We start from the raw sequence: 21,998 nt of genomic DNA, 5'->3' as shown, positions 1-21,998 counted from the left end.
GAAAGATGCTGCTTTTGTTCTTAGCTCTAGAGACATCCCTCCCCTCCCACGAGCTCCCCTGTCTCAGTCACATTCTTAAATAACAACTTAAAACACACAAATATTGGCAGCTTGCAGGATTGCTTTCCATGCCAAGGCTGCAACAGGTACTGTATCAGTCCACAAGCTTGTTCAAATGAGCCAAAACCAGGCTTGTCACCATTTGTGTCTCACAGGCTGCCTCCTGCAAGGAGGCCTTGACAGCACAATTGTATCTGGTGGCATTTCATGCCAGAATCAACACATCATTTTTGGCAAGTGCACACTCCAGAAATGGCACCTTCCACAGTACACAAAAGCATCTGTTTACTTTCTCAATAGCAAACTGATGGTCAAGTAAGGTTTTGTTGTGTTTTAAAAGGTTGTAATTAAACACTGCTGTGGCTTTGCCCTTCTGATGACTTTGGATTGCACTGGTGTTGGGATGCAAAACGTTAGAGTGTGACTGAACACTAAGACTTGAACTCTGAAGCACATTCAAAATGCTGTATAAGAGATGGAGGTGTTTGCCTTCTCACTTTTGCTCCTAAATTCAAGTGCTCCTGTTTCCTCCCGACAGTCTGATCTGCCCCTGGCCACCCAGGGAAATGAAATCAAATGACCTCTCTTCAAAACAGCCATTTCAGAAAATTACATCCTGAAGATGTAACCACTTGAAAGGAACTTGCACCCGGAAACTCCAACTATTGGCCTTTTCATGGTGATATTTTTATAGGCTTCCCATTCTTATCATACTGGTAAACAAGCATTTTGATGCAGTGAGAGTTGGCCGGGGAAATCCAAGGGCTGCTTGTTATGGAAAAGTTATGGTTTGTATAGAATTGCACAGGTTGCTTCTGACACTTAAAGAAGGCTTTCAAGGTGGCAGCTGCCATTGTGCGAAATCTTTTGCTAATAAAACAGTAGAGGAAGAAATTAATTGCAGTGTTCAGCAGCGCCAGCATATTGGCGATGTCCGACACAATATGGACCAGCCAGCTGTTGTTTATAGGAGACACATAGAGGTGATACAATATCATGATTATTCTTGGTGCCCACAGTATGGCAAAAATAGAAGTTATAGTAAATAAAATGGCTGTTGTTTTCCCCGTGGAGTACCCTCGCAGGCGGAAATTGCTCTTCCGCCGCAGCTTGTACACGATGATGGAGTTCAGGATGAAGAAGATGGAGCAGGGCACCAGGTACACAGTGAAGCAGTGCACCCAGATGAGGACGTGGTGCATGGACGTGCTGATGTAGTCCTCAATCCAGATGTTGGGCCACCAGTAGTAGGGGATGCTGGTGAGAAAGCAGGTGATGTAGACGCTGACGATGACCTTGCGGGTGCGGGCGGGGTAGGAGACCGTGTGGTACCTGAGGGGGTGGCACACGGCGATGTAGCGGTCGATGGTCAGCGGGACCGTGATCCAAATCGACGTGTGGATGGAAGAAAACTCCAAAACCTCGATTATTTTGTCCAGTACCTGAGGCATCTGTTTGTTTAAGATGAAGTCTTCCATGAGGAAGTCAACAAAGACGATGAAGAAGAGAACCAGGATGTCAGCAGCAGCTAGAGCTAGAAGGTAATTATAGGAGGACTTCTGCCTGCGAGCTACAAGCTGGGAGAGGATGATGACTGTCAAGATGTTTGCTGTGGAGAAAGAAACACAGAGTTAGGCTATTAAGATGTAACATCAGATTTTCTGAGTGCTTCTTTGAAGTTGTTCAAGCACTTGGCAACATGACCACCTTAATAAAGTTCAAGAAACCAAAAGGAAAACACCCCAGTGGGGTCTCTCAGAGAAGCTGTTGCAATGACAGGAGCATGTGGCCCTGCTCTCATCTCTGGAATCCACCACCTGAGCAGGGGGTGCTGGGACTCCTGTCAGAGCACACAAAGGGAGTGGTAGCAGGAGAAAAAAGCTCACTCACACATTTATTCTTCTTTCCCATCTTGATTTTTTCACTTTTTCATATAACAAGGGATGAATGAGAAGGGTAGTTTATACTTATATAGAATATAAACAGCCCTCGTAGTACTTGAGAGAATTGCTGGAGCACTGAGTTGTAGCCAAATTTTAACTACTTCCTCTTGTTTACTAGAACTTACTGTGCAGTCTTGAATTGGAAAAAAAATAAAAATTCCTATTATTCCTACTATCAGTTTGGCTAGAATGAGACAGACAAGATTGTTCCCATCAGAGGCTGGTATCACTTGGCTAGAATACTTGAAGAAGTGCTTAAAAATAAGAGATCTGGTTTACTGTACAAGTGACTGCCAAATGGTTGTAGTTGATACTTCCCCAAGTTCTGTAAATCACTTCTTCTGGGCATTCAGTGCTTCAAACATTTCTGCCAGCTTTGATGGATTTCCCAAAACAAATCAACAATAATTGTAAAGATTCCTTTAAACCAGAGAAAAAGGAAGTTGGTAACATAAAGGTAATGACAGCCTAGGACACGTCCTACAACTGAAAAGGCTTGGTTTTTTTGGTTTTTTTTTTTTAACTGTTTTACTTGGCACTGAAAAAACTTCCTCCTTCATGAATGCCTTCAAAGCCTGCTGTCTGGGAGCAGATTTCTGCCACCAGGGAAATGAACTGCAGCAGAGTGAATGATCTTGACTAACAACCCTCACCTATTTCTGTGTTAACTGAATGTATTAATTTTGTTCTTGGAAAAAAATACTAAACCAAACATGACAATCAACTGACTCTTTTCCTATATTAAAAAAAAAGAAAAAAAAGAAGCGTGATCTTTCCAATGGTTCTGTCTCAAATTGCCTTCAGGGGAATTTTCCCAATTCTGTCCTCCATTAACGTGAATGCAACTGCATTGATTTCAGCTCAGTGCAGACGTGGGAGACAAGAGGTGATACAGCCAGAACTGCTGTGTCATTTTTCACTTCCTTGCTGAGAAATGCCTCTGCTGTGCCTGCTCATGAGCCCTGGAGATGCAGTGAGTGATGTACTGTCAAGGAAATCCTCGAGCTGGAGTGTTTATCATGGCTCTGCAGCCACTGCTGGTTTTGGCCAGCCAGGCTGACTGGCTCAGCTTCACAGATATTGGATGTGACCCATGGGGTGCATCTTCTCTTTAAATCCTCTGGATTTGACTCATTCCAGCCCCAGCAGCTGGAGCCAGTGAGCAGCAGGGGGATGTCTGAAGGCCCTGGTCCCTGCTAGTAACTCTGCCTGACTGCCAGAGCAGCTCCTGCAGGGATGCTGAAGCCATGCTGTGTGCAGGTACAGCGGCCCTGCTCCTCACACTTTCTATCTATTGCAGGGCTCCTGCTGCTTGCTTCTAACCCCACTCTGTTTTGCCACAGGAGCAGATTTATGAGCAGTCCCTTGTACCCTTTGCCCCTGCCTCTCTCAGGGTTCCCAGCCACAGCAGTGTGCTGAAATGCAAGTTATTTATCTAAGGCCAGCGAGCCTTGCTTGGTGAGGCAAATTAGAAAATTGATCTGACAACGTACACACCAGATCTACCCAATTTTTTTCTGCAAGGGTTACTGTATCTTGTACTGGAAACGCTTTCCCCGGGATCACATTAGAGCTTTTTTCTTGCTGGATGATATGAAATATAGTAACACCATTTACTTTGTGAAAACAGACACATTCTGGGGTGCAGCAGAAAGTTGCCAGTATGCCAGTGTCTTAGCACAGGGTCTGTGAGTATTTTTCCTATTGCAAACTTTAGGGAAAGTGAGGATTTGTGACCATTAATTCTTGCAGTAGCATGGTAGTCTGTGATGAGAACTATGGCAGAGATGATGATGATGATGACGGAGATGTAAAAATATTTGTCTCTGCTGTAATGTAGGTGGAGGTACATACAGCTGCTGGATAGGTCAGCGCCCCTAAACTGTCCTGGATAGTACTCTGCCCATTTCTTGCAGAGTATTTTCTAGATACTAAGTGGTTAAGATAATTTGAATTTGAAAGAGATTGATCACTGTGCTGGGAGATGATTAGGGGATGACAGATGGGAATTTATGCCAGCATCACTTGCTGCAGTGCAGTAGTCTGAATTTATAAATATCTGTTTGAGAACGAGGGCTTGACTGGGGACTAGCTGCCTGAAGCCTTGAGGTGCTGCTGGCAGATTTAGAAGCAACGGTACAAAATGGCAGTCTCAATTCTTTCCCTCCAGGCATGAGGACATGAGACATTTGAGACACAGCATCCAAAGTCTCTGATACCCAAACACCTTTGTTCCAAGCTGCCCAAAATAAGGCAACCTTCTAACTCAGCCAGGCTTCATCACAGGACACCTACATGCCTCCTTTGACATCTCTTCTGACTTTATCAGCTTCTGAGTACAAACTGCAGCATCAAAATTCACACCATTGAGGTCCTCTGTGTCTGAGAGGGATCTTCCTTGAGGAGTAACTTTGGTCCCTGTCTGGGTTTGGGTTTATTTCCCATACCAAAACTGTGCTGCCTTGGCTGCAGAGCCTGGGCAGTCCTCTGTGCCTCAAAGCAGTGCCTGTGCCCCAGGGCACAGTTTTGCCCCCAGCTTCTCATTTCATGGATTGCAGTCATCACTCAAACAGTGCCTGAACACAGCCTTTGCAGGGCATTTGAAGAGCTCCTCTCAGTCACTATTTTCACTGCATGTGAGCTTCAGCAGGAGTGGTTGTATCTGTCTAAAGAAGAAATAGGCATAATTCTGGGCTTTATTTGTGGGTTTTGTTTGTTTTTGGTTTTTTTTTTTTTTTAATTGAGAGCACTTTGCATGTACACAGCAGCCTGTGCAGTCAAGTGGCCTTTACAGCACAAGCAGCAGCTCCCTGCATTGGGAACAAGGTGGTTCTGTAGTACAGCAGTTCAGCTTTATAAACTGCCTACATGAGGAGCCACGAGTGCTGCTCACTGAGCATGATAAACATGAGGTCATGGAGTATAATGGACAGCTTTTACCCAACACAGTTGTTGCTAGGATCTCCACAAATTATTGTGTGATGTGTGAAACTTCTCTGCAGGCTTAGCAGTGGTCACCTGACTGGCACAGAGAGACAGCTTACAAGTGGGAAATTTTAAGTTGCTTCAGAAAAAATGTTAGTAACACCTCCTTCTCAGATTTAAGAACTCCCAGAATGTAAGTGCAATATGCTAAAAAAAAAGCTGTGAAAAAAAGGATGTTCTGGCTTGATGGGAGTAGATGATTTCCTCTAAGCTAGGAGGCAATATTCAAATGTAAACAGGTACTGTGTCCAGCAGGCAGATCTGACAAAGGTTCTTAACACAGCTGCTCACCAATAGCTACCAGACTGGAGATGAGGATGGCATTCAGCCCTTATTTTGTGTGGCAGCTTTCTGGAGACACTGATGACAATGGGTGATTTCTGACAAAGGTGCTACATAACACAAGTTATTAACGTAAAAACCCAAACAAGAATACTGTGGCAATGCAAATACATTATAATTACTCATGTTGGCTATAGCTAGTCATGTGATCTTTTTAAATGACCTCTGGATGCTGTTTGCCCTTAAAGAAGAGAGGGTGGGTCCACATTTTCCTCTTACAACCAATGTAGATCAAACTCAGCACTAGAGCAGACGGGGACAGGCTGAACAGCGCTTCAGTTTGTTCCTCTCTTTTATTATCATATCCTGAGTTCCTTCCTTAAACTGTTGTGAAGCATAAAGGGATACTTTATAGAATATAATTAGTGCAATACAAATTTTGTCTTCCCAGGGAGTTCCTGTGAGGATTGGTTTTTGAAAAGAAATGGATTTATTTGTTGTTCAGCTGTCTGAGTGCTGTCAAACAGCACACAGCAAGGCACCCCATGAGGGAAGAGCTGTCAGCTTCTGCTAGTGCCTGCATCATCTCCCAGGGAATGGAGAGGGGATATATGCCAAAAAAAAAAAAAAGAACATCATAAAACTATGGTAGGCACAGATGCAGGATTGCTACTGGAGATTTCACATCTTGTACAAAGGCTCTCGTGTGGCTTGTGCTTAGAAAATCCCATGTGCAAGGACAGACCATGCCAGTTCTGAGGGTGGAAGAGAACCTGGAAGTAGAGGATGCTCAAGCTCCTGCCCAGGACAGCCCAAACTCCCTCCTGTGTGCAGGAGCCCGGGTTAGCTATTGCCAGGGAAAACACAGCACGGCCTTGTGCTTACAAGTCACAAGTGAATGAGACAGTCAGTGCCAGAGGCCACACTCTGACAATGAAATCTGGCCTCTGGGGCCATTTTTCTCACTGACAGCATTTATTAGCTGAGATGGCTCTGGGGAAGGATGCAGTGAATGAGGTACTCTGCTCTGCAGCTGGCACTAGCCCTCAGTGGGTCACAGAGGCCAGAGAAGGATTTCAGTCCAGCACAGGCACTTCCTCCCTGTTGGAGGGCACAGACACAGCACTGGCACGGAGCTGCCAGTGGCTGATGCTCCCTCTGAGCCTGCCAGCCACTGAGGCTGGAGAGCATCAGCTTGTCTGGCTGAAAGGTGTCATTACACTGGGCTGCTTTTGGCTCTCCCAGACCACTGGAGTTTTCCTGGAGCAGTCTGTATAAAATAGGGCTGTTTTTGCAGTTTGAGAATGGCCCAGGAGGAACACTGGGCTAGGATGTGGGGATGTCTGCTTTGGGCTCATTGGGGCCACACGTGTGTGAATGTGACAGGGAGCTGGTTCTCCTCTTGCCATCTTGTCCACCTTTCCTGAGATGGAACTGCAGAGCAGAAAGTCTCTAAAGAATCCCAGACACTCCTCCTGCCACTCCAAAGCCTTATTTAGAGGTACCCACACAAGGATAAAAATGTCTAAAATGCACATCTCCAAGTCTAGCCTTGCATCTTGCTACCAGAGCAGTACAGCTTTCTAATGGAAACTGGTGCTGGGAACAGGAAAAGTGATCTGCAAAATGATGCAGAAGTCATAAAAGGAATTTGGTTATTCATGCAACATATCTGGACAGACAGGGATTTTCAAGGCAATTTGGGTGTCTCATTTGGCAGCTGCCTGTGCCTTCTAAATGTGGGCTGTCAGTGCAGTGTAAGGGGTCTCAAGCTGAGTAACTCGAGCTCCAGGGTGACAAAACCATTCTACCCTTTTGAAACCAAATGCCAAAGTACTGAGGCAGGTGCCAAAGGTGTTCCATGGGATGACTGGGATGGAGAGAGGATGTGATTTCATAAGGACAATGCTATGAATTCTTTACTGAACATGAATAATTAAGAGGATTTTACCTTTGATTGTGGTTTTGCTAAAATAAACCAGTCTTTATGTCTTCCTAAAGCATTAGGTAATGCAATAGGAGCTCATGCTTGCAAACCCCATGGCCAAGCTTTCTCAGAGACAATGCCAATTTTACACAGTATGCAGGAAATTACAGACTTTGTAAAACCACTGCAGTTTGGCTTTATTCCCCCACGGAGAATATACTGCATCCCCTCTAGATATATCACTCTTCAGTGTGCTAGTCAGGACATTGAAGAAAACACAATTGGAGTGAACAAATATGTGAGAAATATCCTAGTCTGATGTAACTGACTGACAGGTGATTTGTCTTGAGACCCAAAGCAACCTCTAGAGCACCTGTCCGTGCAGGCAATACTCCATATGATGGAGAAGATGGAGAGGATTAATGACTGTACATTGCAGGGACTCTGTTTCAGGTGCTAGAAGGGAAGACTTCAGTGTTACAGCAGGCAAGCTTCTCTTTTCTTCCATGGATAGGGGGATAAAATTCTTTTTGGTCATCTTCTGTACTGCTAATTCTGGTCCTGCTTGGCTGCCTGCACTTCATTCTCTCTGCACAACCACACTGGGGTCCTGAGGGGAACCCAATACCATCTTCTCCCACAAAGTCACCCCAAGAACAGCACCAAGGGCACTCCAGACACTGGGTTTTAGTATCTCTAAGTACATATCCATATTCTGCAAAATGAAAACTGATTTGTGTGTAAGGCCTCCTGTGTTCAAGGAGTGAGTTTTGGCTTTGTTTCCTTTTCTGGTGTCTCAAAGCTAATGAGGAAAGAGATTTTAGGCTCAAAAAGACCACCTGAAACAGCAGGTGGAAGCCCTTGTGGACAGGGACTGCTTTGCCCTTGGTGTGTGAAAGCAGAGCCCACAGCCCACCAGGACAGCTCTGTGTTTTTTGTTTGCCCACACCAAATTGTGACGTGTGTGGTTAAAGGCCTTCTGCTGGCTTGTTTCTGCTGATTCACCTCCACTTCACAGAAGGGAACAGAAGGAGGATGAGGAGGAGAGAACTAAGTAAGGGGGTGGATGAAGAACAGCAGGATATTAGACTGCCTAGTGCTTCTGAATGTTTTGACTGCTTAACAACTGGGGGCTCTGCATTACCCACCTACCGTGGAAACTGGCTGTGCTCTCTCTTTTGTGTCGTTGTCATTTCAAGGAAAAATGTACTTTGGAGTTTTTCCTTTCCAATCCATTTTAGCAGCCTGCCATGCAAGGTTGTGCACTTCATAGTCTGCTGAGCGTCCCAAATATGGCACCTCATTATCATTACAGCCCTGACAGCGCTGCTTCCTACTGACGTGGCAGAAGAAATCCAAAGTTAGCAACTGCACTCTGTCTAGTGGCATCCAAAATGTACAATCAACTTCTCCACAATCCATGCATTAGCATGGATTCAGCTACATGCTGTCTTTCAGGCTGCAGGATTTTAGCAGCTACAGGCTCCATATGTACTGGCCAAAGGAAATCACTCCCATCTGCACACCTTGCTGTCACCAGTTCTGTGCAGGAACAGAATGAATCTATTACTTTTCATAATGGTTTTTCTCTCCTAAAGAACAAGCACTCATTTTACTATAGGAAATGACTCATTTTAAGCATGTTAGCAGCAGTTTTGCTCCCCTCTGTCCAGTGCTGCTACTGTAAATAAGCTGTAATGCTCTTCAGTTGCTCCAATAGCCAAGCTAAAGTTCTGGCAACCTATTTGTCCCCTTTTTAGTAGGATGCAATGTACCGGCCTTGTGTCCAATTCAGATTTTAAGTCAGAGAATATATGGCCTTTGAGCAAAAGGGGTGGTTGAATCAGGTCTCAGGAGGGTTTGGTTCTTATTCACTAATGAGCAGCAGCAGAAGAGTGCTGTTTTTTCAAGGTCATAACTCTACATTGTCACAACTCTCCCACTGATATTTTCAGATCTTCCTTTAGCACTTCTATTTTTCAGGTGTGCTGCTATGAGAAAGGCTATTTATCCAGGTGTTGGAAATGGTCTCTTTAATCAGAAGCCTGTACTGTGATTGCAGAAGAATATACTCGGCAGCGGATGGCAAGAATCCAAAAGGAGTCAGACACCTCACAGTGCTGTGTGCTCTGTGTACACCTCCCTCTGCCTGCTTTGGCATTTACTGCTACTACATTCCACATGAGTCACCAACAAACATTGCTGGCTGTGCCCCCTTCTGCTGGTGGCACCAGCTGGGTCACAGCTGTGGCACAGGGACAGCAATGCCCTCCAGGTCTCGTTCTTCCCCCAGCCGAGGGGTGCAGGGAGCACAGCTGGGCTGCTGCATGGTGGTGGTCTCTGATCAGGGCTGCTCAGCCCACCAACAGTACCTGCCCTGCCAGGATGATGACCCAGGCATGCACATGTCCCAGACAGCCTCCTTATTCCAAACTATACAGAGAGAAAAGGCTCCAGAAGGATCAAGTCTCCATCTTTCCTATACCTATGACTATAGTGCAGTTTGCACAGGCACAGTGCATCCATGTGTCAATCCAACACCCTGGGAAGCATCTGCCTTGCTGTGCAAGGACAGCCAATCTGTCATCTCTCAGGGCAAGGTCCATAACGTGTATCTGTCTCTTCACAGAGTGTTAAACCAGTTAGGCACCCCTGCTGAGCTGACAATTTCCTCCAAGTCAGGACTGCAGCTTCTCTCCCTCCTCATGGAGCCCTGTGAATGCACTGTGTGCTTGGCTGGGCTTTCAGTGACCCAGGTTGTCCCCATCTCCACGTCACCTTGTTCAGCAGCAGGTCTGACATGAACTCTACCTGTTCACACCTTCCAGCTGGGAGCATCCAAGCATGTCCAGGCTGCCTTCCCATGCTTGTCCTGAATCTACATTTAGATCAGTGTGCCTGGGTTACTGCAAAAGCCTAAAGCACAAATAAAAGAAGCAGCTGTGGACCAGGCTCCTGAAGTTTGGAGTGGCACTTCCCTGGGGTATTGCTGTGAGTCTGTTGCCTCTTGGAAATGCTGTAAAGGTGCTGTGCTTCGTGTCACTGGGATGCAATGACCTCTGGAGCCAAGGCACATCCCAGCTAGGCAACTGACTGGTGAGCAAATGGAACCAGCAATCCCACTAGGACTGCCTAAGGAAGCCAGATTTCACTCTGCCTCTCACACTGTCAGGAGATGAGCCCTGGGAATGTGGATCAGGCCAGACCCTGATCTAGGAAATGCTGATGTTCTGTCCTTTCAGCAGCAATACACTCCATGCAAGGCAACTCCACTGCTGCTGCTCCTCCTAATGAAGCAGGAACCAAGGTCAAAGCCAGGTGTCTGCAGCCAGCAGTGCTGCTCCTGTGCCCGACCTTCTTGGTTGTGTTCAGTGGCTCCACCACAGAAGGAGCTCTTTGGTGCAGCTGCTTTGTGCAGCCCTCACTGACAAAGGGACTGACTGAGAGTGGTACCTGTTGATCTTTGCTTTCTCACCTTTAGCAGCCCCTCTTGGACTGAATCAGAGCAATTTATTCCCTCCTCCTCACCAACACTCCACATCCAACACCACCCCTTCCCTAGCATTTGCTCTCACTAAAGCAAGAAACATTTCTATTAAGACTTTTTCCAGCCCTTCTCTTGCCTCCCAGCTAACTGCAGGTGCTTCAGAGGTTCTCTCTGACAGACAAGGGGAGTATAGGGTTAACAGAGCAGGGGCTGCAGAACAGCTCCAATAAATGCTCCATAAAAGCTTCCCCAGTGCCTCTGCCTGGCATTTTCTCCTTATTCACTGCAGCCTTATCCTGAGACATCCCACTCCTGGTAGCAGACCGCGTACCTGCAGGACATCTTTGCAAGCCTGCACTCCAAACAAGTTTCAGAAAACTGTCTCTGTCTTACCAGCCTCTGCTTAGAGGGAAAAGAAGCAGCCTCCTGGCCCAGCTGCCTGAAGGCACAATGACCCCTGGCAGAGCTGCAGGCACCTGGGGAGCAGTACCAGCCATGCAGGGTCAGTGTGCAGTGGTGCCTCTGTGAGTGCAGCCTGAGCAGGGCTGAAGGGAGTTCACTTTGCTCTCTCTCCTCTCTGCTTTTTACAGGCTTCCTGGTGCCTGGTTGAACAGAGAGGGAGAAGGAGCCACTGCTGAGAGCAGGATCTGCTGAGGTGCCTGATTTATACAGGGGCAGGAGGCAGAGGATGCTTCTGCACACACAGCCAGGCCTGGCAGCGCTTGGCCTCAACGTGGAGTTGTTGAGTTAGTGAAATTTCCTTCAGACAGTACAGCAGGAAAGGCAGAAACAGTTAACTGGCTTCTCTTCTCCTCAGTCTTTCTCCAAGATTTGTGGAAGGAGTTAACTCTTTCCTTTTCAGCAAAACACTGCACTAGTGCTGCGTTTGAGGACACATCCTGGACAGGGCTTCTCTTAAATTCTTGGCACCACACTGAGCTAATTAGGATCCCACATAGTTCAGGACTCTTTTTCTGACAGCCAATAAAGTCTGCTACCTTTACAAATTTCTAATGTTAAAAAATCTGAAGAGCAGCTTCAAATTAAAACATTAAAAGCTCTTTTTATCACTGGTGTCACCCTGCACCCCATCCTCAATGAAGCCTGGCTGTGTGAGTCTTCCCCTAAGCACATCCAGCTTGTTCTCATCTCTGGGCAGTCTCATGAATTTCTCATGCACTCAGCTGTGCATTTACTCAGCATACTGTACATGTGCAGGCAGTCCAGGTGTCAGTGCCAGTCCTCAATGTGCTTTGGACACATCCACACCTGGTCTAAGCCCACTGAACTCAGCACCACCACATGCTTTGGCTAGTGCTGTTAAGCACTGGCACTGGTGCCACTGCTCTAATCAACTGATGTCTGATCCCTTGAGAAATGCAGGAGACCACTGCTAATTTGGACCATGTGTGATTTTAACCATGTTCCTAGAATGACAGTGTTAGGTCTGTAATTACAATGCAGTATCCTCAGGGAGCTGGTGCAAGTATGTGCAGAATGTTCATTAAATGATTTTTCTTGTCTGTGCACGCAAGACTTTTCCCCATTTCAGAAACATACAAAGGCAAGCTTAGCCACAGAGAGCTTCATGACAACTGCTTTACCTGATAATCCTGAGAGGGTCTTGCTCAGTTCCTAGGGGACTGGTGCAGAAATCAGAGCCTGTCGTTACTATGGACATCTAAGCAGCCCCAGAGAAATTAATAAAGAGGAAACAACCTCCTATCCCTGCTGGCTGGGTCTCTTCAGGTCAGGGCTGAGACTCATCAATGTTTTGGAGCACAGACACTTGCCTGTGCCTTGCATCCTCTGTGGGTAAATACAGGACTTAACTTTCCAGTTCTCTGAACTATTAGCCAATTGGGAAATTTGAATTACAAGCCAGAAATGGGGGAACCCCCCCCCAAACCAAAACAACACAAAGCACATCAATTCATATGGAGAGTGGTAATTGCATGCATGCTGCTCAGAGGCAGGCTTCTCTTCATGTCTGATTAAAAATTTTTCTATGAAATAATTGCTTGAAGAAGGAATGGAGGTGAACAAGCATTTAGAAACCGTAGACTATTACCTATTATTGCTGCTTGCCATTCCACATGGCACTTTAAATGTGTAGCTCAGCACAGACACAACCAAACTCTCCTTTACCACACCCTTAAAATACCAATTCACCTCGGTGCATCAGAACTTTTCCCCAACTTATTCTACCTGTCCTTGGGATCACTCTAAGTCACTCTCAGGCTGGAGGTGTTAAGCCAGTGAGCAAGACACGCTGTTTGTGCACCCAAGCTGTGCTGGGATGGCAGCTCTGCCTACAGCAGCTCCCCTCGGTCCTGTGTGCTGAGGCACCTCACTGGCAGCCCCAGGCAGCCCCTCCGGGGGGAAGCAGCTGCTCCGTGCCTGTCTGGGCTCAGACAGTGCTGCCGATGTGATGCTCGTGTGGCATCTGCACGGCTGGGGCTGTGTGCTGCCAGTGCTGCCTCACAGGTGTTCACATCCAAGCTTGGGACATCCTTTCCTTTCTTATTTATGCTGCTTCTAGCTTTTCTTGTTCCAAGCATCTCTATAATGTCTTTGTCCCCTTTTTAAGCTGAAATTTTGCTCAGGATTATACACTCTGGAGACTGGTGCCTGTCAGCTGGGACTTTCCTCCAAGCCCTGTACCTGCACCCAGGGGTCTCAGTGCCAGCATTGTCGTTGCCTTTGCAGCACACTGACCTCAAGACTGGACTTTCTACCTCCTGTCCTGCTCCACCAGCCACAGGCACAGGCTCACGAGTATGACAACTGTCTGCTAAGCTCCTGACAGCGTGCTCCTTCCCCAGTCAAGTTCCGTGGTGGTGGCGTGTCCCTCCCTAAAGCCAGCCCTGCCCCACGGAGTCGGGTGGGGATTTGCAGCAAGAAAAACTCGGCAGCTACACTTGTGCTCACTGCCGGCCGGGCAGGCGAGGTGGGGCACTCGGCCGTCCGGGTACCGCTCCGGTACTCCATGGCCACAACGACAACGGCACAAACTTCGCGACAGCCTGACTCTGTGTGTCAAGTTCAAAGTCAGGATGCCCGAGGCCAGGGGTTGGGCGAGGGCAGGCAGGGACAAACCCCGGCGAGAGAGGCAGCTCCGGGACGGCAGCTCTCCGGGCGGGGAGATGCTGCTACCCGGGGGACGCTGCTGTCGGGGGGATGCTGCTATCCGGGGGATGCTGCTGTCGGGGGGATGCTGCTGTCCGGGGGATGCTGCTATCAGGGGGATGCTGCTGTCGGGGAAATGCTGCCATCCGGGCGATGCTGCTATCCGGGAAACGCTGCTGTCCGAACCTCCCGCGCTCATCCCGCCGGGCACGCGGAGCCCGGGGCATCCCGAGGACACGGCGGGCGCTGCCCCCGCCCCGCCCCGCACAGCGGGCAGGAGCCGCTCCGGCGGGCGCTGCCGGGGCCCCGCAGCCTCGCCCGTCCCGCGGCACTCACCCGGCAGCCCGAGACAGAGCAGCAGGCTGTAGTAGACCACAGGTGCGTATCCCAAGCCGCAGCCATAGCGGTGGTGCGCCAGGAGCGAGCCGTTGTGGAGGTGGAGGTGGTTGTGCTCCATGGACCCGCTGTCCCCGCTGCCGGCGCTCGCTCCCCGCACGGGCCGCCCCTCGCACGCTCCGCGGCGGCGGCGAGCGCGGCGCGGCCCCGCGGCGGGCGGCGGCACATGGCGCGGCCCCCGGGCGGCCGGCGGGGCCGGGCCGGGCCGGGCGGGGCGGGGCGGGACCGGCCCCCGCCTCGGGCCGCCCCCGCTGCGAGCGGGGGGCTCCGCCGGGAGCCGCCGCCTCCCCGGTGGGCAGCGGGTTCGCCCCGCAGCGAGCGGCAGGAGAAGGGGTTTTCATCCCAGCTGGCGCCCGAGTAGGCAATAGGAGAAGGGCAGAGGCGAGCGGCGTGCCTGGCTGCAGCCCTGGGCTGCGCTTCGCACCGCCTGGGGAGGCAGCGGCTCATCCGGCAATGGGCGTTTGTGTCTGCGGCATCAGAACCGCAGGGTTAATATTGCACTGTCCCCTCTTCTCCCCGCCGTGCCGCGGGGTCAAGGACGGGGCGGGCAGTGGGAACAGTGCCGTGCTCCAGCGGGGACACAGCCGTGTTCTGCTGGGGACAGTGCCGTGCTCCAGCGGGGACATAGCCGTGCTCCAGCGGGGACACTGCCTTGTTCCAGTAGGGACACGGCCGTGTTCTACTGGGGACACAGCCCTGCAGCGGGGAAACTGCCTTGTTCCAGCGGGGGCACTGCCTTGTTCCAGCGGGGGCACTGCCTTGTTCCAGCGCGGACAACTGTCGTGCTCCACTGGGGGACACAGCCCTGCTCCAGCAATGACACACTCCAGCAGGGACGCCCCCGTGAACGGCTCCCGCAGGACAATGCTGAAGGGAAATCAGAATTTCTACAATCTTCACCCATTCCTTAAGGCTTGTGTACGTCAGTACATAGTCCCATGTATAACTAATAAAGGATTTAGAGTTAGGCTTGTTACATTAGGGTGATTGAGCCCTGTCCTTTGTGCTGCTGAGGGGGCTAGCCAGGTGTAAGTACATTGATATGTCCAGGAGGTCATGGTTTAGTGATAGTTTCATTACAGTGCATGCCTACTAAGCAGAAAACAAGATGTCTTTTGCCCCAGAGTGTGTAGGGTTGAGTCCCACAGACCAGCACTAACCCCCTGGGTTTCTGAGGCTGCCAGGAAAAGCCACGAGGGATGTACGTGTGCAGTGTGTGTGAGGCTGCTCAAGGAGTGTCTGATGGGATACCCACAAGATGCAGTAGGTGGCTCACAGAAGTAAATAAAGATGTGATCCCTACTCTCTGAAAACATCTGACTGCTTAGGGTGGATAATGGTGAACCATCAGCTGACAAAGTAAGGACTTCTGCACCTTTGGATTTCCATGGTCTTGTTTGGAAAGGAGTTTAGCTTCTGTTTGGAAGCACAACCAGAAGCAAGTAAGGCTCTGGTCTTGTGAGGACTTGAGTACTTTGCTCAGAGAGTCAATAAGATTATTCACATGCTTAAATGTTTAATAGGTCTTTTAGAACAGTACTGAAACTGCTGTCCACCTTCTCAGGTTAAACATGCTGGAAAAAATATGGTTTTTCTCTGCTTTTTCAGTGGATGTCTTCATGAAGGTAAGTTAGAGTCTGGTGGTTCAGCTTTTATGTGGATGTATTCCTTTTGAAAAGAGTATTTTCTAAAGCATTCATTCAAATAACCAGCAGAAGTGTATACAGTAGTGTGTATGGGGGTGATTATATAGTACAAAGTCCTGTGAATTCAGGTTTGTCTGTTTTTTTCCCCCACCTATTGAACTTTTAAAATTTTTTTCTTTTTAAGTTCTTGTCATGTTTCTGCAGCAGACCTGAGGAAGAAAGAGATCTTTTATTGCCTCCTGAAAGAGAAGTGATTTTTCCTGGAGCCTTTTCTTGGGAGCAATATCAGCAGGGCTGGAAGCCTGACTCGAAGCTATGTGAAGCTCATCAGCAAACCAAAACACAAAAGAGGGGGATGGCAGTGGAGCAAGTGATGGTTAAAAAGTGCCACATCCATTTTGCAGCACTATGAGTTCCTCAACTTTCCAGTTAACAACAGTGAAATGCCACGAGGAGCTGGAGGCAAAGGAAGAACCTCTGCCATCTATTTTCTGTTGTGCTGCTGCCACTTTGAAGTCTGGCCTAGTTTTGAACATCCTGAGCAGTAGGGCTTCCCTGGAGAGGGCTATTTCTACAATAGAAGCATATTTTTCCTCAGAGCTGGAATTGTCTCCAGGGCACAGTTCAGGTAGCTGCTCATGTGCTGAGGAGAGCTGATTGTAGTAGTAATCTTCTCCTCTCTCCCCATCTGGAACTCTCAGTGGAGCCTCACAGGAGGCTCTGTTGCACGTGACATGTTTCTGTGTTGTAAGAGGAGGAAAACTGAGAAATTTGTTCACATTCACTAATGGTTCCCTCTCTCCTGCCCTGCAAATGGAGAGGCCACAGAAAGTAAATCTGCTCCTCATACCTCAGCTGGCTTAATTGAAGCTTCTTGAGGAACTTTTCTGCCTTGCTGCACCAAGAGCTTCTAAAGCTGGATGAACTGGGTTTCCACATCTGATTTGCTTTTGCTTCACTGAAGTAAAATTAGTGAAATACTTTGTAATATATCAGAATTAAGGTCCTAAAGTAAACGTGAAGATTGCTCTTGTGTTCTGGGTGTGAATGGTATTTGGAGGGGTTTTTGCCCTTCAAACAACTTCAAACCACTTTTGGCCTAAATGAAATGAATTTGGTTGTTCTGCTCTCTGAATTGTGCAGTAACAGAACCCCAGACAGAAATGTCAATAAAGCCAATTCAAAACTAACCACAATGCTTGCTTCTACTTATAGGTATTTATTTTTAAGCTTCTAGCTGTTTTCTAAAGGAATGACACTTATGTGTAACATCACGGCCACAGTGAGGAGGGCACTGCTCTGCTGCTGAATTAAGAGATGCCTCTGGAGCCTTGAGGAGAGCAGTTCCTGAAGCTCATCTCCTAAACAGCCACATGCTTGGACAGTGAATGATGTTTATTCTTTTCCTAGGAGCAGTTTATTTTCATCATGACGTGCTACATAACCATAACAGGTGGATGTGCTTCACTTCAAAATTCCAGAGGCACTTGAACTTGGTTAGCTTTCTTTCACTTTTTCTGAGGAAATGAGCCTTCCTAAGCAGCTAGAGACTGATTCTGGGGGCAGGAGGATGGAGTGGCAAGTTAGTCACACACGCCCCCATCCACTGGGGCGGTGGAGCAAAGCCCTGGTGACCTCAAGAGACAAATGCCATTTACTGAGGGAGCTGGGAAGAACCAAATGTTGAGTTGTTGCAACACACTGGTGTGAGTAACCTGCCTGGAAGATAGCAAAGGTGGAACTGGAAGGGCAATGGTGGAGTGTGCAAATGGATTGGGAGAGGCTGTGTGAGGGTAGAGGAGTCTCTCAAAGGAAGAGGTGTTGTTTGGCCAAAAATATGTATGTTAATATTTTAATACAGTTACAAGAGGCCAGGGACATTGGCAAGAGAACTGGTTTAGGGCCTGATCAAAGCTGTCTTACCTTGCAGGAATTAAACAGAGCTGCTAAAGAGAAAATGTTACCTATAGGAATGACAAGTGTTAGATTTTACCTTATTAGATGTATGTAATTTTGCTGCAATGAAACCCTTTTCTTCAAAGCAATATTTTTATCTTTCTGTACTGTTAGGATGCAGGATAATTGAGTCAAATTCTACTCCTTTTGAGTTAAAGAACTGTCTTTATCAATAGCATTCTGCAGGTCTCTCCAGACTTGGAAGGTGAGGGAGACCTTTCTATGTTCTCATAAAAGCTGTTAAGGTAACAAAAGGTGATTATACAAGTTCTTTACTAGAGCCTCCTCAGTGCCTATGCATTGGCAGGCTCCAGTTTTATGAGAGAAGAGTGAAGATTTATTAATTTTTAAGGTCAGAAGTATTTCTTGTTGCCAGGGAAGGCTGTGGGTGCATCGTGGCTTCTGCAGCTTGTGCTGCAGGTCCATAGCCTGAACCCTCAGGCTCCACAGCCCTGTAGACTTCTCTTCATCTGCTCTTTCTCTGGCCTCATATCTCCTTGGAGACACCATGAAGTTACAACAGGTCTCAAACACTGTCTATAATGGAGCTTTGCCTATGTGAACCTACTGAAAACAAGTTTAAAGCTTTTAAACACCAATTATTTCCTTCTAGAATTAAATGTTTATTCCCTGAACTCCCTTTTAGGTTTCAGCTGACAAATCTCATTGTAATTAATTTGAACTCTATTGTGAGTACACTTTCCAAGGGAACAGAAAGCAGATGTGATAAATGCCTGAACATGAGATTTAACCTAACATCTGTTGTTTTAAAGAAGAGTTACAAAACAAACTGTGTTTTGTGTTTAATTGGTCGATGATACACCTGATTTTCCATTGTACTCTTTTCAGGTTACATTGAAAACATCTGATAGAAATGTGCACTGAGATAGACTCACTTGACCTGTCCAGCTTGCAGTGGTTATGACAAATTAGTGCTATTTTTGCAATAGTCAGCATGTAGGTGGTGTTTCAGATAAAATGAATCTGTTACACACAATAGAAGTCAAACTCTTTCTGGAAGACAAGAAAGTGAAAAGGATCCATCAGGAGCTTGCATGATGTAATTGTGTGCTGCTTAACTATGGAATTACTGGGCTATTTCATATCTTTAGCATAAACATATGCTTAAATCCTTTGCTGGATTTAGACACAAATAAATTTGGATTAAAAAATAACTACTTGACAAATATTTCTGAAGGTGGAGGCTAATTTATCCTCTTCCCAAGGTGAAAAGAAAGCACATGAGATTCATGTCACAGACTCTATGTTTCCTATACTGTCATTTTTAAAAGTTGGATTAGAAAGTACTCAAATGTTCAAGTTTGCTTGGGCTGGAAATTCCTAGTGGTTTAGCTGTAGGAATGGTGTGGCATGCACAGAGCTCACAGTGGAATGCTGACAAATGGAGGTGACACTTCCTTACCCCGTTACTGAGCAGAAATCCACTCCAGCCTGTGAATACCAAGAAGAAGGGTGGAAACAGTTTAGATTATCTCTTATTTTAAAATCATTGTACCAATCGTTTTTACTAATTATTGAAAAAAAAGTATGTGTTATTACAACATTTCAATGCATGACTATTTGCCATGCTAAACCTCATCAGGCCTCATTTCAGAATCAAGTCACAAAGTTAGATTATCTGTTCTGCAGTTTAGGGTTTCCTATGCAAATGCCATGTTTGGCTGGTGTGATTAAACCCTGCCTGCACATCTCAGAATAAGCTACATAATTCGGATTTGGAGCTTTTATTTAAGAAAATCCATAATCCTCCCCATTTTTACTTGTTGGAGCTTTTGTGCTTTTGGAGCGCAGTGAGCGCCGGCCACATCAATGCTCCCGTTCATGGGGCTGGAGTGGCCCCTGTGTGGCACAGGCGTCACTGCCGGGTGACACGGCTCCTACAGACTGTGGCTTGTCGGGGGGTGGCTCTGGCACGGCTGTGCCTGTCACAGGCATGCACAGCAGCACCCCTGCAGCCCCTGCAAGCCCTGCAGCGCTGCAGCTGCGCGGGTGCTGAGCGCTCTGAGCCTGTTGAATTCACAGGCAAACCTCGACAAGGGGGAGAGAATGATGCATCTGACTCCATCTTATCAAAAGGCTAATTAATTACTTTATTATACTACATTATTCTGTACTATACTACATCGCATCTAAACTGAATCTGCCAAGCACTCAGCTCTGCACACCCTGCACAGAATCTCGTGACTGTCAGCGACAGTCCCGACACACACACACACTGATAGGCCCTGACAGGCCAAGGAAACAAAACACCATCACTCTGGGTAAACAATCTCCATACTGCATTCTACTTTGGCACAAACACAGGCACAGCAAGTGAGATAACAATATTCTTGGGAAGAACTGTGCCTTGCTTTTCTCTGTGGAGAGACATGTGGGGCTGCACCCGCTGGCTGAGTGCAGCCTGGAAGGTCCTGCAGCATCACCTTCGTTTCTGTGGGGAGGAACAGGAGGCACAAGGGAGTGAGGCTCTGTGGAAAAGGAGCTGATGCAGACTCTGATTTTGTGGCCAATTAAATAGATTGCCAGGCCCCTTGTTAACTTCTGCCCGTCCACCAAATGAGCAGCCAGCCTGAGCAGAATAAGATTACTTTCTCTTTTTACATAAAGCTTTCACATGCTATCCCCCCTGTTAATTAAGTAGATTAAAGGTTCTGGCTTCCTTGAACTCTGCTTTTCTTGCCTGATACACTTTGAATTAGATGTAACCATTATAAAACGATCAGAAGAAAAGACTGAGTTTTTTCTCACTTTCTAGGTATTGAGGGTATTTTTAGGAACCACACTTAGCAGATACAGCAAAAATCCCTGCAGGGGGATGCTTTAAGTGGTTATAAAAGCCACTATTAATTTGGTTTTATTTCCTTGATATAAAAAAAATCCTATTTTGACTTTCCAGCAAGAGTAATTTGTCTGTCAGTGGACACATATTCTCCTCCTTCAGGGTTGAATTTTTGGTGTTGTTATTGTTCTAGATAAAAAGAGTAACTGTTTAATCAAAAAGTAGTGCCATTAAAAATGTTAATGAGCTTTGTATCCAGTCTTACTCTCATGTAGTTCCACTGACTGTGCCACGATTTCTCTTGATTTCCTTTGGCATAAGTGAGGCATAAGCAGAATCCATCTTGGGTTAGCCACAGCTTTGCTGTAATCCACGAGGTCAGTGAGAGCACCAAAGGAAGGAAGCTCTACATAATCAGAAATCAAATAATACAATCCCCCTACAGCTCAGCTTAGTGCTTGCTGCCGATGTCAAACACGTGCCCAAGCCCACACCAGAGGCACCTCCAGCAGTTGCCCAGGGGAAGAGCAACAAGACCAATTGTGTGCCTGAGCCCTGAGACTAGGAATGGTTTTGATTAAATTCATGTCATTTTACAGGCAGGTGCAGTGCTCTGATATCTTTATGTTTATTCTGCACTTCACCTGCCTCTGTCTGTGGCAGGAGGGAAAAAACGTTGGAACACATCGTTGAGGAAAGGAAGGAAAAAAAGTAAGGGGGAGGAAAACAAACTGAAAAAATTGAACTTGTCAGTATGAGTAGGGAGAGGGATGTAACTGCAAACAGCCTGATGTGGCTCAACTGAGCCGAGACCGTGGAGCAATTCTCTGTGCAGCAGCAGAGCTGCAGTGAGCCAGGTGGGGACTGCTTCCATTAACTGCTCTCAGATTGCTTCACTGAGTGGGATGAGCAGGATCTGGGTTTTAGAAAACTGCAGAGAATACCCTTGCAGGGTTCTCAGATATTTTCCCCTGCTTAAATTGGCTCAGCAAGCCTTGCAAAAATCCCTGTGGGTTTGAACAAAAAATTATTTGCAGTTTCCTAGAGGCCAATAACTGTTTCTCCTCTAATCAGATATTGCCCTGAAGGGAGTTTTGGTCTCCCTGTGGATCAGGCATCAGTAATCTAAAGTTACTTAAGTGGGGCCAAATCCTGCTTGCTGGCATGTTTTAAAGAGGGTTAGTAGTTTCTTTTACATCCAAGTCCACAAAGGCTCTGGATGATATACAGTGTGTGGTAAGATTACATGGTAAAAGTTTCTGTCCTTGATGATATTAGTGCTTGGGCACACTTTTGACAAAGACATACAGCTGTGATTTTCCTACCTTGAACTTGAAAGAGAAGTCAGGATTTAATTTTATGTCAGCACCCGGAGGCTCTTTATTTC

General features: G+C 47.1%; 1 protein-coding gene across 1 annotated transcript; it reads right to left on the bottom strand.

Moving 5' to 3' along the window:
• Positions 1-473: 473 nt before the first annotated feature.
• GPR139 (G protein-coupled receptor 139) lies at positions 474-14,279 on the bottom strand. Its single transcript, XM_030958356.1, has 2 exons — positions 14,150-14,279; positions 474-1,669 (listed from the first exon to the last, which is right to left on the bottom strand). The coding sequence occupies exons 1-2, from the start codon at positions 14,268-14,270 to the stop codon at positions 735-737; spliced, it is 1,056 nt and encodes a 351-aa protein (XP_030814216.1). The 5' UTR covers positions 14,271-14,279; the 3' UTR covers positions 474-734.
• Between the last annotated feature and the right edge of the window lie 7,719 nt (positions 14,280-21,998).

Source organism: Camarhynchus parvulus, chromosome 14, assembly GCF_901933205.1.
Source record: "Camarhynchus parvulus chromosome 14, STF_HiC, whole genome shotgun sequence".
In the NCBI taxonomy this organism is placed as follows: Eukaryota; Metazoa; Chordata; class Aves; order Passeriformes; family Thraupidae; genus Camarhynchus; species Camarhynchus parvulus.
This window is presented reverse-complemented; position numbering and strand designations above follow the sequence as displayed.